General features: G+C 46.1%; 7 protein-coding genes across 7 annotated transcripts; 4 read left to right on the forward strand and 3 right to left on the reverse strand.

The window, feature by feature from the left end:
* Positions 1 to 926: 926 nt before the first annotated feature.
* On the reverse strand, positions 927 to 2,516 carry N7471_002997 (phosphotransferase family protein; the record flags this gene model as incomplete). Its single annotated transcript, XM_057275717.1, has 2 exons — positions 927 to 2,154; positions 2,203 to 2,516. The coding sequence occupies 2 exons, from the start codon at positions 2,514 to 2,516 to the stop codon at positions 927 to 929; spliced, it is 1,542 nt and encodes a 513-aa protein (XP_057140355.1).
* Positions 2,517 to 3,939: 1,423 nt separating this feature from the next.
* On the forward strand, positions 3,940 to 4,482 carry N7471_002998 (uncharacterized protein; the record flags this gene model as incomplete). The annotated part of the gene is made up of 1 exon (XM_057275718.1): positions 3,940 to 4,482. The coding sequence occupies one exon, from the start codon at positions 3,940 to 3,942 to the stop codon at positions 4,480 to 4,482; it is 543 nt and encodes a 180-aa protein (XP_057140356.1).
* Positions 4,483 to 7,109: 2,627 nt separating this feature from the next.
* N7471_002999 (uncharacterized protein) lies at positions 7,110 to 7,395 on the forward strand (the record flags this gene model as incomplete). The annotated part of the gene is made up of 2 exons (XM_057275719.1): positions 7,110 to 7,197; positions 7,250 to 7,395. 2 exons carry the CDS (start codon positions 7,110 to 7,112, stop codon positions 7,393 to 7,395), a joined length of 234 nt encoding a protein of 77 aa, XP_057140357.1.
* A 4-nt stretch (positions 7,396 to 7,399) lies between these two features.
* N7471_003000 (uncharacterized protein) lies at positions 7,400 to 9,157 on the reverse strand (the record flags this gene model as incomplete). Its single annotated transcript, XM_057275720.1, has 1 exon — positions 7,400 to 9,157. The coding sequence occupies one exon, from the start codon at positions 9,155 to 9,157 to the stop codon at positions 7,400 to 7,402; it is 1,758 nt and encodes a 585-aa protein (XP_057140358.1).
* Positions 9,158 to 9,796: 639 nt separating this feature from the next.
* N7471_003001 (uncharacterized protein) lies at positions 9,797 to 12,212 on the forward strand (the record flags this gene model as incomplete). Its single annotated transcript, XM_057275721.1, has 3 exons — positions 9,797 to 9,906; positions 9,975 to 10,505; positions 10,562 to 12,212. 3 exons carry the CDS (start codon positions 9,797 to 9,799, stop codon positions 12,210 to 12,212), a joined length of 2,292 nt encoding a protein of 763 aa, XP_057140359.1.
* Positions 12,213 to 12,841: 629 nt separating this feature from the next.
* On the reverse strand, positions 12,842 to 13,766 carry N7471_003002 (DUF3632 domain-containing protein; the record flags this gene model as incomplete). Its single annotated transcript, XM_057275722.1, has 2 exons — positions 12,842 to 13,323; positions 13,370 to 13,766. The coding sequence occupies 2 exons, from the start codon at positions 13,764 to 13,766 to the stop codon at positions 12,842 to 12,844; spliced, it is 879 nt and encodes a 292-aa protein (XP_057140360.1).
* A 1,805-nt stretch (positions 13,767 to 15,571) lies between these two features.
* N7471_003003 (uncharacterized protein) lies at positions 15,572 to 16,621 on the forward strand (the record flags this gene model as incomplete). Its single annotated transcript, XM_057275723.1, has 1 exon — positions 15,572 to 16,621. The coding sequence occupies one exon, from the start codon at positions 15,572 to 15,574 to the stop codon at positions 16,619 to 16,621; it is 1,050 nt and encodes a 349-aa protein (XP_057140361.1).
* Between the last annotated feature and the right edge of the window lie 375 nt (positions 16,622 to 16,996).

Here is a 16,996-nt window from a genome sequence, read left to right on the forward strand (position 1 = left end):
TGGAGTCGCCTAACGTCAGTCACCCCGGCCTCCTCCCCGAGATTCTTGGGGAGATCGGAAGAAAGACTCCCGAGCTGACCATCGAGGCAGGTTGGCCGAGCGGATCAGCCCTAACAGGAAAATCCGGCGATCGGTTCTGGAAACTTGCCAAATCTGGTTTCTGCAGGCTCATCTACTCTTCTGGGATGCTCATATACGCCGTATCCGCAACGTTGTAGTCATGAATGTCATCTTCAATTGACAGATCGACTATTTCTTATGATGAATTGAGTTCAGAATGAGAGATCGCCGTTATTGTTTTTGGAGGACGTCTGCATGTAGGACTGTACATCGTAGTGTTGTCTATCATAAAGTTATTGTTTAGGATAATCCATAACAAGAATAGTCGGCCGCTTATGCGGCCTTGTCGAGCATTTTTTTAGTAGTCTTTTCAGGTAGTGGGACTGTGCGGGTCATTTACATCCAATGTGATTGGCCTTATGCCCATTGGAAAGTCACGTGAGTGGGTAACATCCGACGTCGTGAGTCCGAAATCAGGTGGACGCGATCGGGTTGGTCGGTTGGCTTCTTTTTGTGGACCATATAGTATCCACAATTTTGTGCAACCTTGGAATGCTCCAGCGTTCCGACGATGTTTATTTTCAGGTTCAGGTACATTGAAAACATAAAGGGAAAATGAATTATAGTAGTGACTGTACAATTATTCTGTCTGTTTTGGGAGTTGAGAAACTGACGATTTACCATTTGTTTCATTTGTATGTGGACCCCTCCAAATGTACATTTACACCACAACAGCAGAGAAGACCTGACACCGATAAGGAACTTCATTATTTAAGTAGTACCAAGAAGGGTCGTTTTTCTAATGGTTTATGAAAAGACTTAGTTGAGGGCATTCACTTGTGATCTTGATAATTGGGGTAAATTCATCAAGACATGTCTTCCCAGTCCTGCATAAATTGTTGGATCCACTTCCATAATTTGGGAGAAGCGACAAACATATCTTTCCGAAGTCTGGGTAGGTGATTGGCTGCTGTATACTGGGCTTTCCATTCCGACACGAGCGTCAGCTTCTTAGCTATCGTGTTTCTGATGTCCTTGTTTCGAAAATAATCTTTTTCATCCCTTTGAATTTTCCAAAGTGGCCGATCCTCCTGTTGGTATTCATTATAAAGCCGGTTGTAGTGAGGTAGACACCGTTGTTGTAAGAAATATTGCCCCAGGTCCTGTTCAGAACCATGTGCAAACTTCCAGACAGTAGCAAAGAGATTGTAATCGCTAATTGAATCAAAGCTGAGGAGTCGATTCAATTTCCAGGAGACTTGCCCCCGCTCAAGTGATTGGCGATATTTGTGGATCAATTCCTCTTCCATCGAGGTAGGCATAGCAGCAATAAAGCCATCTATAAACGGTGTATGAAACTCCAAACTAAGTTCGTCGCGGTATTGGGGCAAACCAGGGGTGACTAGCAGCATAGATTCAGGAACAGATGAAGTGAATGCCCAGTCGATAATACAGGTGATGTTGTAATCGTCATCAACATATATGTTATTGACACTCAGATCGGCATGGCATATTGGAAAAGTTTCCGGATTGACAGCTGGAAGTTCAAGTTTCCGTACGATGTCACGGAGAGCATTAGCTGCGATTATATAGTCCAGTCTGTTGTCCGATGTGTCGATCTTGCACCCAATAGTCACGAAGTCGTTCCATAGATCCATAGCGCTCCTATATTGCATGTCGGATTGATAGTCATCCGGCGAGGGAACAGGTGCCACAAAGCAATGGTGTGATAACTGCAGACACTCTGCATGCTCCGAAAACGCAGAAACAAGACTATCAGAAAATTTTGCTTCAGAAGTGAAAGGCCCACGTGGGATCTCCAAATCATATCGGCTATGCAAAATGTGACCACGTGAGAGACATTCCTTTATTTCGAAGGATTCATCTTCTTCGAAGAGTGAGCCAATTTTATCGAACCGCAACTGTGAAAGTTTCCAGATAATAGCGCCCAACTGGGATAATACTTTGGCTTTATTGATGTTCTCCAGGTCAGGTTCGGAAGAACCGACTGGTTTCCAAACTTTCGAAAGAGGCCAGCCAGATGCCTCGCTCATGAAAATGTACGGAATCCCGATGTCGTTATCGGATGAAGCACTTTCGCAGGTTAGCACTGAAACAAGCGTGATATGAGATAGACTTTACCAATAGTCATATACTTCTGGAACTGGAATATCGCTATAAGGCCGGAGGTATCGCAGCGTGGCAGCTTCGCTTGCCAGTATCTTCATCCCCATCTCCATTGGCATAAACGATCTAGAGTGTGGGGATCTAAAAACCCATCGTACCCCATCTTCAAAGGAAATAAATATAGCCCAGTTGAAACTTCCTGTGGCAGGACGTTCATCTGGATTATAAGCACATGGGACACCCTGTCGTAGCGCGCTAGCTTGGCGGCACAGAGCATGAAGATCAAATTTGGCATATGCGAATATTTGAGGATTCTGATTTGGAGACATTTCGACCGGAAGAGACTCGGGGAGGGACGAAAAAAGTTGTTTAAAAAGGATAATGATGGCAATCCCACCAACAAAGGGCATTGCGTTGCCCATAGGACTGCCAGGATTACAGTTCGTTCCCCCGCACCTGCACTTCAATGATGTACAGCACTCGACATACTATATGTGATCCATACAGAAGAAAATTAGTGGAGTAATTGTTGAATTAAGCCAGAATAGCTCAAATGTTAGTACTACTTACGTCCCACTCTCAGCTAAAATAGGCAAATCTTGCACAATTCCAAACTCAAATCTCCCAAGAAGAAGATTTATATTTACTCCGAGGTTACTCGTAATAAAAAGTGAAGCGAAGGATACTCTCATTTCCCTTATACAAGGTCTATAGGCAGTGCCCTGCACATTCCTGTTGATTGAACTTCATCAAATCTCCCCGGAGCGCTCGCTCAATGATCTGGTCCTAATATCTCTCCTTTCACTCAGAGCCTTTCTCACCGCTTCTCAAGCCTGAAAATGGAGGGTCCAAATTTGAGCTCTTCAAGATACACTTGCAACAGTGTCAGCTCTTTGGGAAATTATAGTACCATTTATGCGGGCTTGATTGTCAATGCCGTGCTCGATTCAGGTATTTTGAGGGGGAAACTCACCGAGTTGGTTCGATTATGGCCAATATTGGGTGGTGATTTGATCAAAGATGTGAGTCCATTTTTTCGCTACTACGGCCTGCTTATATCCTTTTCTAGACAAGACCATGGTCCTTCACCTGTGGTTCTACTGTCGATTACGCCAGCAGGCATACTGATCAATCACTGGCTACCTATCTTCCAATACACAGCGACCAACATATCAATGAGCCAAACATCATGAAAAGCCCGGAAATATCCGCAGTTGATGAGAAATTTATATTCAATGTCTCTCCTTGCCTCGCAAACAGCTTCCGCCTTCGTGTTACTCTCCTTCGAGATGCTACTTTGCTCTGTTTTGGAATCACGCACCATATTTGTGACGGCAATGATTGTTGGGAAGTGGTTAAAGCATTTTGTGACCTCCTGTCTAATAAGCCAATTCCTTTATTTGCTCTTCCGCCTGATACTGGGGATATCCGAATGTCTGATCTGATGAAAGTCAAAAATGAGTGCACCGAAACGGAATCCAATTTCCACTACCGCATGCGCAGAATTATGACAGTGGGATATTTAAGCTGGCAATGACTGTGTGGCGCGTGTTGCTGACGATCCTTGCCGTGAAGTTTGGATTCCTTGAAGAGCTTACAACCAAGTTCATCTATATTCCAGGCGCATGGCTGGACGAATTAAGGATCAAATCACAGGGGGAACTGAAAGATTGTTCCCCGGAGATTCAACTCACACGAAATGGTATTGCTGCATGGTATCTATAGTCCGTATATTCCCCTCAACCTTCAACTATGTCCCCTAATCCAGTGGACTACTTTGGGATCATCAACTTTCGCCGCTTTATTGAGCCCCCGAAGGCTGGAACATACTACATTCGTTGTAGTGTTGGCGCCCTTCGGTGTAAATTCTCTGTTCAGCAGCTGAAAGAAGAGTCAGTTTCCGAGATTGCACGGGATATACGCCTCACAACACTGCAATATACATCTACAATATCCGTCCAGCAGAGCCTTCGATTCTCAGAAGATCATATATCTAAGACTCTCACATTAGCGCTGCGAGGCACTGGAAACCTAGGGGTTTCTGTGGTTTCCCACTGGACAACATTCGATTATGCAGGTCTTGATTTCTCCGGCGCCAGTCTTAATGGGCAAAAAGCATCAGTCATATTTGCCAACCCCATGATTGTAAACGCATGGAACCTCACAATAGCACCTGTGGCTGTCGTCACAAAGAATGGGTCTGGAGGCTACTGGATTCGCGCTACGAATACCTCAACTGGTTGGGAACGATTCAGCCAATCTAACAGCATGGAAAGTCTGTTTTCTACACAGTGATTAGAATTTCTCCTTTTTGGTTCATGTTTGCGAATCATGATTCAGCAGTTGCGTGTCAAGGCCTTTTTTTTTTTTTGAAAGCAGTCTGTATAGTGTCACACCACTCAAACCCGTCGGCCCCGGTCAAGATCCATATTTTCTGTTCCAGAATAGCATCGATCCGGTTCCTAATGGGAGTTATCGAGGGGCCACCAGTCCGACACTATTTCGTTTCCACGAGCAGCACAATCATAGCCACAACCTGCCATATACACAAAGACCTGTTTTGTCCAGAGAAATTTATCCAAACATCTAGCATCACTGTATATCTTAGCAAGCTGCCTTACGGCTAAATATCCCCCATAAATAATACCCCTCGCGTTCATGCCAGCTTGGGCGCAATATGGAAGACTTCGGGCAATATTATCGGCATGGGCAATTGAGAGTAGGTGTTCCTCTTGGAATTGGTCAGCCTTCGCGGTGAAAGCCCGACTTTTGGGTGACATGACAAGATATCGTGCTCGATGAATCAAAGGATAGAGGATTGTTGATGCTACCCAGAAAAAGATATGTAACCTAGCATTGTCAAGTGAGGAAAATTGGTAAGCCGGGCCAAATAAGCCGTCAGTCGGAGATAGCTTCGAGTTCAATTCGTCTAGAAAAAAGGCCACTAGTAAGATTTAAATTCAATCATAGATGAAAGGAAACTGCCAAAGGATAGAAATATTTACCTGGACCGTATACAGATGGACCCTCACCAATTCTCTCTTCCCATCGAGAATACCATGTCATCAGCTTCTCCTTTTGAGCGAGACAACTTAAAAGCAAATCCTGAGAGGCTTCGCCTTTAGACACATCAATAGAGTCACTCCTTTTACTTAGAAGAGAGATATCTATGATTATATGTATCAGCTCAAGCATGGGGTCACTTGGCGCGGGCTGGGAAATATATTCGTAATCTTCTTCGGACATGTCCATATGGGTGGCCAAGAACTAAAAACATATCAGTCTGTGGGAAATATAGAGAGCCACAAATAAGAGAGTAAAAACGTACAACTTTTATTTTTTGGTGTTTGTGGTAAATGACAGCTGTCAGAGGATCTGCGAGTACCTTATGACGGTACCGTTTCAAGATGGAATTTGATCCGACGACATGAGAAAAAAAGCCTCCAAGACTTTGAGGGCAATGTATGGCCTTGTTGAATGTTAGAAGCGTAGGTGGTATTTCGAATGAGTATAGATTCATACCTCTATTTCCTGGAAGATCATGGATGTGTATACAAGGTCCGCACTGTAAGCGTCTCTGCTTAGAATACGTGACATATGCCTAATGGAGCTATTGTATAGCTGTAAGCCATGTCGAAGCATATTGTCGTTACCGTCCACTTTTCCTAAAAAGACACACGAGACTGCAGAAATAGCCTGTTCAAGCATCAAAGTCTTTCTAGGCAGCGCCGCAATGTCCGTGAACAACGGTTGAAAGAGGTCGACATTGAAAGAAGGCCTCCTTGTATTGACAGGGAAATGAAGATGGAGGAACGACGATTTAAGTTGATCTCGAAAAACCGGTCCTGATGAAATAGTTCGACCTGGATCGACATAAATGTATTGCCGTCCAATTCTCGAAGGCTGAAGTTGACCTACGATGTCGACTGTGTTGATCCCTTGCTTTAGTTCCCGCCAGGCTTTTGTGCGCTTATCGGGAAGTTGGGTGTATCCGTCGCATTTTCTCTTGGTTGATGTGCACTGGCCACATTCTGGGTAGGTCTCGTCGCATTTCATGTGGCGGATTCTGGGTTGTTAATTTCTCTGGGATATTGTGGATAGAGGGGGCTGTCTTTGATCTGATTCCTAGGAACGAACTCACTTGCACGTAATGCACCCCAAGCGTGATCTGGAATGGGAGGACCTCGTTTTGCGTTCTTCCATGGCTTTCAAGGTTGTTGAGTTGGAAAGTCTCCAGGGCTATTAACAAACGGAGTGAAAGGGTTTACAACCACGGGTAGGCCTGCGGCTGAGAACGCTGCGGCCCCTCTGTGGATCACACAGCCTACGCCTCTCATTGGTTGTTGACTGGACCCCTAATCACGTGTTGTGCCACTCTCCACTCCTGTGATCAAGGGCAGGGTTCGTCCCCTAGTTGGTGTCTCTCCACGTTTTTCTTTGACTGCTACTCACTTTCTATTCCTTCCTTATGTATCATGCTATATGCGTGAAAGGGAGAAGGCAATCTTGGCTAGTGGGTGTATCTACATCCCACAATGGCTGAGTGAAATTGAGTTTATTGGGTATACGTTCTACTTCACAATTTCCCGACGATATGGGCACAGAGAGCTTGAATTGAGATCTACATTCCACGGCAAAACTAATCCAATGAAAACAAAGATCTCAACGAAAGAATTGAGGTGTGACATATTATACTGTATGTTACACGGAAATCCTATACATCTGCGACCTCAATGCCCTCCATGACTATCGACCTATACCTTGTCATCCATCTTATCCCTCTGCAGCAACACTATCTCGAGATTTGCTGACCTCATTCAGCTGAACCTTGCATATCTAGCTGCGCGACTACGAGATCCCTATTATCTTTCTTTCTCCCATACTTCTTCTCTCCCCATTGATTATTCATTTGCATCTTAAAAATGGCATCCAATCCACCTGCTGCCTGCTGTGCCGTCGGCGTAAAGCACCAAGGCGAGACCAAGGGCCAAATCCAGCAAATCAGCAACGGTATATACTCCCAATGTCTCGGGGATGAACCTTGAGTTGCCAACGGTCGCAGTGGAGGTCTACATCCCACACCCCGAGCGCGCTACCAAGCGTGCTATCGTGCTACTAACTGATGTATTCGGTCATCGGTTTGTTAATACTCAGCTGATTGTGGACCAGCTCGCCGCGAACGGTTTCTTGGTCGCCATCCACACCTAGCCACTCAGAAAGCTTCTAACTCAAAAAGATGCAACCCCTCAAGCCATCTCCCATTACCGCCATGATCCCCAACCGGCCCCTCGCACTCTCTTACAAAGGCATAATTATCCCCGGCAACACGCTCATATCCTACAGAAACAGCCGAGTCCTCGAAACGCCGATAGGAATAGTAAACCTTAAGCTTAAGCGGGTACCGAGTATATCCAACTTTCACGAAGAATGACCGCACCGCCGTCTCAGAAATCTCAACCGGCCAAGCGTACTGATTCATAGCATCCCTGCTCCTCACAAGACCCCGTTCACTAGTTAGTTCTTCCCGCGTGTTCGGTATCGCGTCATTGATCTCGTCGAAGGCCATCGCAGTGTCAATGGATAGAAAGCGGAGGCTTGATATACCGGCAACGTATGATATAACATGGCTCCAGTCCTCCCTCGCTGTTCTCTTAACACAGTCCCAGAGCGAGACGATGAGTTTACTGAGGTACGGTAGTATATCTGCAGGGACGACCTCTGCTAGGAATACTGCCGCTGCGCATCTCTCCGGCGCGGCTTCGGCTTCCGCTGTGTATGCGTAGGACTTGTAGTGGGGGATCTCGAATGCGTTTTGAGAAAAGAAGACTCGCTGTGTTTCTTCTCGGATGGTTTGAGATGTGTTGAATAGCGCGACGGGTGGTTTCCAGCAATGGCATGCGGGGGAATACGCTGATGCTTTTGCGCCGCAGCAGTTGAGACCTAGGTCTGTACCGTGTGCAGGTTGAGCGTTGCAGGTTTTGAATTGACAGGCGTAGTGTGTGCATGCCCAGCAGTCGGGGAATCTACCGTGCCAGGATGATAAGCCATGACGACAGTGGCAGCGGGGGACATTAGCGGATCCGCAGTCCCTGTGCATGCTTGGATGACAAGTGTCATAAGGTGGACTACAGTCTGGTGGGCAGAATGATGGGTCAAGTGTATAGCCATGGTCTGGGTCCCATCGGAGCTTGTTGAGCGGGCTGATGAGATCGGTGTACTCGTAAACAAGTAAACGAATTTCACCAGGGAGGTCGAGGAAACGAAATGGTTGTACATGGGTAGTAATCTGGCCCATGGCCTGTTTAGCGGCTTTCATAGCTATCATCTGGATAGCATAGTTGCGACGATTGAGGGGACCGAGCCGGATGTGGCAGCTATCAGGGAAGTGGGGCAGAGGTTCCACTACCCTTTTTGCAGTGCCCTCGTTGTAAACAGGGCAGAGAATACTCAGGTCAAGTCTATCACCTGTCAAATGCGGTGCAATCTTGCTGATGGTCGAGTTCCACTGCCAGAGGGTGGACCTGTCCCAAGGGCTCACCAGGCCGAGGATTGTATCGTCATGAATAAATCCTAGAGGCGTGCAGGTACATTCTTTGCGGGAATTTGCGTTCTTCGTAAGGCAGGGGATGAGTTTGAGAGAGGTCATCAAAGCCAGATATGACGGGCCTAGACGGCCCAACGTTTGCAGGTCGTGGGCAATGAACGTGTTGGTAGAATAGAAACGATACGACACCTCATCATGAATAGTCCGACAGATGAGTATAAGGGCTGAATAGATGGTTAAGTCCGCCAGGTGTAGATTGAGTGTGCGGGCAGAGTCTTTCCAGGTGGGGGCAGATTGCTCCTCGACGCGATGTCTGCGATCGAGGGGAATAACCTGGTTATTAGCAAGCCCTGCAAAAGTGTAGATGCGGATTCTAATAGGAAGTGGCAGATCAAGAAGGCTCCTGTCGGATTGTGTGGTCGTCATATTGTTTGCAATAACTATGATAAAGACGAGGCTGGTGGATGTCCAGACAAGGCTACCACTGACCAGTGACATTGCTGCCCAAGTATATTGCAACCCAACTTCTTCTAACTATATTACACAAGAATAGTCGGCCGCTTATGCGGCCTCTGTCCTTGACGACCTAAGAATTTATTGGTTCTATTTGGACCAAGATAGTAATATGGATGTTATATGTAAGAACCCTCCGATACGCTTTTTGGATGTCTTTTTGGATGTCTTAGGTGTATACTGTATACGAAGGTTTAAAAAAAAAGGAGACTTTTCTATGTATAACCTTTGATTCACAACAGCCCTAATTGGGACACAAAGTGAGGTTTCAGATCAACTCAATTAATTTCCCCCTTATTTTCTACATACGTGTTAATTTAAACTGTAAGCTTGGTGTTGACATGTCCAATTGATCTTGTATGGGTGGAGCATCGAAGGGTCAGTGCCTCAAGGCTGACCCGCTAAGCCAATTGTGGAGGATCACTACTTTCCCGAATGAGGCTTGTTTTTGGCCCCCACAGTCGGGGGGTCATCCCGTCGCATTTCGTGATTTAATAATAAAAAGGTATGCGCGCTTCCAACTCAATATTTTGGTCCTTGTGGTCCTATAAAATGACAAGCTTGCGAGAGAGCAATGCCTCGACATCTCTCCTTGCCTCGCCGGAGGAGCATTTGATTAACCGGGAGGAACCTATCCCACTTGACACATTGCAACTTTCCAAGTGAGTGTTAAACCAATCTTGGCCGGTCTACCTACCGATCGCCACTGACGAACCGCTTCTCATGGCAGGAAGCCTTCCATCGTGGACAAAAAGGCATACCAACTGGTCAACGAATGCGATACCCCGGACTGTGAAGCAGCGACAGATGACGATCCAAAGTATTCTCCATCACCCCCACCACTGCCACCGACCAAGAAAAAATGGATTACCGGGTTGCTGCTTTGCGCTTTGGGAGTAGCACTAGCGCTACTCGTCCATGTTATTCTCACAGTCAAACTGGCCGCAAAAGCTGCTTCTGGTGGCTATGGATGGGGTTCCTCGTCAGCTGTTATCTATCAAGGCACATGCCATCAGGCAAACCAAATCGCGACCGGCCTCCACATTCTTATCAACATTATTGTTTTGACGTTGACCGCCACAAGCAGCTACTGTAATCAAGTCCTGGCCGCACCGTCGCGCGCAAGAATCGATATTGCCCACGCTCAACGGGTGTGGGTATCGATTGGATCCTCCAGTTTTACCAACGTCTGGTACGCGCCCCTGTGGCGTAAGACACTATGGCTGTTGATTCTTGGGACCTCTTTGCCAGTCCAGATGATGTATGTTTCTTGCTGTGACCGTTGGGAGAGCTCTGGCTGATATACGATGTCTTCAGATACAACTCCTTCATATACGTATCAATCAACGCTAATGACTTCGGACTTGTTATTGCACCCATGGCCTTTGGGAATAACTACACCGACGTGTCTGGTTTTGATGTCCCTTCCAACTTCCAGGAGATAGTTGGCATGAACGCGAGCAGCCTATATGATGATATCATATCGGGGAAGCTCGAGAAAATGAGTAATGCCACTTGTATGGAAGCCTACCATGGCGCTTATCAAACCGCCCGGTCCACAGTCGTCCTTTTGACTCCCGATCTTTCCTCAAACCTAACGGCCTGGTCATGTCAGGTAGGACTGGGCTCCGGCAGAGTCTCCACCAACGGGACCTACAAGGGTGGCGAATTGAGTTGTGCGATGGATGAATACAAGGGTAACTATACAATCTCACCAACGACTAATAACATCGACCAGGCTGTGGTCCATACTTGCCTCAGTCGACCGATTACGCCAACTTGTGAGCTTGGATGCAGTCTGCCTATTGGGTTGGTGGTCATGGGCTGTATTGCATTGAAGCTTTTATGCATGCTCGTCACTGCTCTCGAGCGCCGATCCGAGATTTTCTTGACAGTTGGCGATGCCCTCAAGTCGTTTCTGACATGCCCCGATCCTTACACAGCCAACAACTGCCTCATGGCCCGAGTGAATAAAGGACAACCAAAAGCATTGCATAGCTTCAATGACTACCCCTGGGTATCTATATTCTCCCGCGCCGTGCCATTCCGCTTGGGACAGAGCCCGCCTCCACAGCCAAAAAGGGTCCGCACGGTCCGACAGAGATGGTCAGCTGCCCTGCCACGTCGACTATTTGCTTTCCTTCTATTTTTCAAAATTGCCCTCCTTGCCATGGCCGGCCTTGCCTTGGACTATAATACCTCTATGCTCGGCAGTGACCCGGGAGTAGATCTGAATGCAGATGGCATGTCATCATGGGAACAGAAACTCACTTCGTTTTACCATACCCAGTTCTACCAAATGGGCTACCTGGGATTCATTGCTACAGTGTTGGCTGTAAATGTTCCGCAGGTTGTGATCACGATAGTCTATGCGGTCTACAACAATACTCTGACTCGAATGCTTCTTGCCGCCGAATACAACGATTTCGGTGTCGAACGCAAGCCCCTTCGAGTCTCATTTCCCACTGGAGAACAACGCTCAACATACTATCTCTCTGTACCATACCGGTATAGTGTGCCATTTCTGATCCTATCCACTCTTGCCCATTGGCTTGCCTCTGAGGCCTTGTCATTCGTGCAAATCATTCCCCGGGATATTCAGGGTAATCTGGATCGCAGTCGAGCCTTACATGGGGTGGGTGCGTCGTCTGTTGGTCTGAGAATTATGGTTATACCCTGGCTCATTGTAGTTGTGAGCTTTCTCATTCTGATGTTTCGGAGGTTCAAATCGGCCGCCATGCCGATTGCAATGAACTGTAGTGCAGCCATCAGTGCCGCTTGCCACCCGCCGCCAGACGACATCAATCCTGCGGAAAAGCCTGTGATGTGGGGACAGGCTGATATGGAAATTGCGAATCTTCGTACATTCCTTGGTCCTGGCGTAGCGGAGATCGAGACAAAATGCCGCCATACTACCTTCACGTCGAAAGACGTTGTTGAGCCAAGTCCTGAATTTTTATACTACTAGAATATAGTCTAAAAGGTTATATTATTTAATCTTATAGTAACTTAAAGAGGTGGTATAGGTGTTATTAGAAGTTAGATCGTTAGAATTCGACGTTAGTATAATTATATATATCTAGAGTCTAGTATAGCGGATACTAGTCCTAATTAGAAGGCTAGCCTTACTATTAAAGTATATTAAAATAGTGTTCACTCTACCGATACTATCTTTTTATATCTCGTCTATCTATAGTGGTCACTACTACAGAGGACAGGTGGTTAACAGAGAATTCGAGCTCTAGCTAATAAGCCGACTTACTAGGCAATTACCCTTTCTATTTGGCTTATGTATAGAAAGGTTGTTCTAGACACTAAAGACCATATAGAACCAATACCGAAGCTATTTTCATGGTGTTATTTACAACTATACTTGAATACTACCAAGAAATGGGGCCAGGGTAGAGTAACTATAACAGGTATAGTGTGTTTTGAAAGACGGTTCGAGAAAGAATATCTGTGTGTAAGTGGTGCAACTGATTTCGATCAATCCTATAGACTTGTACAAAATGAAAAGAAATAGATATCATTATACTACACAACTAACCACCCAGAGCATTTAAATGAATATCCACTAGAACTAAATGGGTCTATCCACTATTGATTCACCATTCCCCTTCTCAGACTCGCCAAAGCATCATCAATCAGCTTCCACATCCGCTCATCTTGGCATTTAACCCTAGCTTCCTTCAGCGCATCCTCCCAGATTCCCCATCGCTCCCGCGTATAGCCCGTCCAGCCCTTCTCTTCATACCTCTTCCCTGGCCCAGCGCCAGACACCTCAGGATACGTGCGACTATTGAGCACATTCGCCCACAGCCGCTCCGCAGCGTAGATGAACCACTGGCAAGCGGCCTCCATCGCCGCTGTATCTCCCAGCGACGCAGGAGGGCGCTCGTTCTCAAGTGCCATCGCCATGGTCCATATGGCACGTAGTGATTTGTCCAGGGGAGAGAACCGCGCTTCTTCCGTGGGAGGCGTATAGTGAATGTCTGCAGTCTGAGTGAGCTGCGCGAGGAAAGCGTTGAGATTCGCCCAGCGATCTCGTTGCTTAGAATCGAGCGTTGCATCACATAAGTCTACATGCGTTAGCATTCTGACTTTTCAAATTGGAGGATAGATCACCTTTGTAATCGCCACCAAACTCGTACCACGTCTCAAGCTCCGTGTAGCCGAACGACGGCATGTCTGTCCAGAGGGTATCGCCCTGGACCCTCAGGGGTTCGTTCGTAGATGGATCAACGGCAACTTGCTTCTGGAGATGAGATATAAACTCGACAAGCTTGGTGTGTTTTGATGGATCCAGGCGTTGAGCGAGCTCCATTACCGCAAGAGAGACGTTGTAGTCTGGGAGACCGACCCCGCCTTGTTTGTTTGGACCATGAATAGACAATGCACTCATGGTCATGTTGATGAGGTCTTGGACTGCATATGACGCTGTGACTTCTTCCTTGACTACTTTGTCGAGGAATTTGAACTCAACGGAGTTCTCGATTTGTCGGATGAAGTTCTCTTTTCCCATACTGAGGGTGTGTAGCTAATCAGAGAAAGTAGGTGTTCTTGGGTAGATTGAAAGTATGTTTGAGATGGAGAATGTGGAAAGTACCTAGGTAGAAACTTTGGTTGACTAATAAAGAAGGACGAGGCATAATTGAGATCTGCAGAAGCGGATAAGGCTATACAGAGATGGTGGGCTGTGCTGAATGGTCACAGCCCGTATTGGCTGCGGGGGCCAGACTAGCTTGTAGTGCTTGTAGTGCTTACTCCCGGCCCTCAGTCTTGGCCCCAACCCTGGAAGGGTCTAAGGTATCCTGAAACACGCCGTCCAATTGACCAATATTTAGACACAATATCTTCTTTCCACGTAATTTCTGTGTGTTGCAGATCATCTCATCTCTTACGTGGGAAATGTGGGTCAATAAAATTTCAGCTGTTCTAGAGACAAATCTTGTGCTTCCTCTTTCGGCGAAGCATATACTTCCAAAGAGAAAATAACTCAAAGTCGCACCTAGGATAATCACATACACGGCCCTCTAGGAAGGTTTTTGGCAACCTATGAGTCCTGAAATGTCGCGGTAGCGCGTAGCGCGTCCTTTCGACAGAATAAGTATCTCCGCACTCTCGGATGGATATCAGAGCGTCCCAAGCATACTAGACACTTAAGACTAGTGCTACTCTTAGTAGAGTCGGTGAAGTTCTCCTTATATTTCTACACGGAATCATTAAACTATATTCGCTTTCTTAATGACTTAGATATATGAAGCTTATACAGTTTAAGGCGTAGCTCTGATCGGATACGGTCCTCAACCAATTCTACATCATTGATAGAGTCCGTATCTCTATTCTTAAACTCGAGTTCAGCAAGAATTGTTCTTTCTAGTTATATATAGGAGGTTTCGGGTGAAACTGGCTAGCTTGCCTTAATAGTTTTTCTCAATAATTTGATTGCCAATATCCCCGAAGAACTCATCATGCATGGTTTTCTTGGCATCATTGTGAAGCTTTTTTTTCATCTCTCTGATCCGACTCTAAAGCTTTCGAAATTCATTGTAACGCGCAGTCCCATTTGCCTTACGCAGTTAGTGAAACTCTGCAATAAGCTCCTCCCGAAGAGTCTCAATTGACCAGAAAGACAAAAGTCTTACCGAATACTCCAAAGAAGTACAAGGGCTCCGCCAGTAGATTGATAGCATCAACTCATCATAATCATTGGATTTCGACAAAGTTTCTCAATCGGCGAAGGACATCAGCACACTTTAACATAATTTAAAAGAGAAAGACAAGACGATTGATAGGATGGAGACTACTAGATCAAGTCTCAAATCAATGTTTTTATTAGCGTAGAAGAAGATAGAAGAGCCAGGAGCTAAAAAAAAGCCTCTGTCGATTCCAGAGGATATAGCACGCTCATTACTTATGAAACTTAAACATGGTTCATGTATCATATACATTAGTAACTAATTCGCTAGTTACCACATTGTTTGCCCGCTGCACATTTATCTACCGGGATAAACCTCTTTCAGGGGGCTGGGGTCAGCTGATACAGCCTCCTGAACGGGCTCGGTTTCGGCCATTCCGAAGGTTAACTTGTATGTAAACAACTACCCTGCTTTAATTGAACATTTTCGGTCGATAATGTTTTCGTCCTTGGGGAAGAAATGGTCCCGGAGAAAAGAATGGCCCTTGAGAAAAAAAAAGATCATGTTAACTTCGAATTCGAATTTTGGGGTTCTCCCCATCGAATTACTGCAAGCGATTGCATCTCGCTTACCGGCAGAAGATCTGTGCTCATTTCGGTTGTCTTGTAAGAGCATCTATGAGAACACTATGTACATTTTTCGCTGTACATTTTTCGAAAGGATAGAGACAAACCTGTCCCTCAAAGGCCTTGGAAGGGTGGAAGCCATAGCAAACGATTCAGAGCTAGCACCGCATGTTTGTTCCCTGGCCGTGAAATATGTCGACACGCCAGAAGATAAACTTGGAGAAGGCTTAACGTGGAATCGACATTCCTCCGGCTATTTACTACCGGACGCAGATGTTCAGAAATGGGCTGAGGCTCTGCGTGGTCTGGTGAACTGCACGTCATTTCACCTCATTCGGCAGGGCTGGTCTGATAAAGACACCTGTCTCGATCACTTCACGTCCACTGATACCATAACACTGATTCTCAATGGTATCATCGAGGCTCATATCCCCGTCAAAGAATTCCTGGTTGATTTCATACCGGAACTTCGCGGAGGAGCAAACGAACTCGATTTAAGACGCCTTAATGTGCCTGATCTTTGGAAGCCAGAGTTTATTGCTGTTTGGGCCAATTTGCAAGTTCTCCTGTTGAACTTTACAATGGAAAAAATTGGGATTGCCGACTGGATTGACCCAATAGTGCGGCATGCAACTGATCTGCGTAAATTGACAATCGTATTCGATCACGGTTGGGCAGCACGCGGACTTATTGAACGCCTTTCCTCCCTTGACACGACTTCTCAGCTGCAGGAACTCACGCTGAAAGGGGGGACGCATTCAAAAATCAACGAAGCGAGCTTAAGCAAGCTATTACACAACTATCGGGACAGCCTTCGTGTCCTCAACATAGCTTGGGTAACACTGGAGAGCTCAGGCTGGAAATCGATAATTAGAATGCTCAGCGAGTTTCCTATACTCAAGAGCTTCTCATTCAACACCCTGGGAGAAGCTCGCTACGAAATCCAATTTCCGGTTGCTTCTGAAATCCCGACGGTAGACGAGGGTACAGAGTTTACATCCCGCCCTCGAAAGAGAAAAGACCGAACCTTCAATACCAGGGTCAGCTGCCGGGGACCCAATACAAAAGCTATTATTCAAAGACTTGCCGACTCAATGGAGATAGTCCGTTAACATCCAACGTCAAAGGCTCTAAAGCTGGTTCTCAAAAGTCACCAAACCGAAATTTCATAACCATATGATCTGTCAGAGCTAGGAGCTTGGCGAAAAGATGGAGGTAGTCTCGTTTATTGTGGACATTGATCGTTGAAGTAAGTTTTAACAACTTATATTCTAGCAAGCTATGGCAATACTCCACGGGATAGGCGATCTTTTGTATTAGTAATGTGATGGTTAGATTTCTATCGGGTAGTATATCTATATCATGATATATGATATACCTATCACTTTATGTACAGCGCAATACCATGGATTCCAATAAAGATTTGCGTCAGTGGTAGAAGATTGCCGCTAGAGCCCGTTGGGTGTGTTTGAAGACAAAGAACAACG

Source organism: Penicillium samsonianum (genome assembly GCF_028829775.1).
Source record: "Penicillium samsonianum strain IBT 33392 chromosome Unknown utg000002l_segment0_segment0, whole genome shotgun sequence".
Taxonomy (NCBI): Eukaryota; Fungi; Ascomycota; class Eurotiomycetes; order Eurotiales; family Aspergillaceae; genus Penicillium; species Penicillium samsonianum.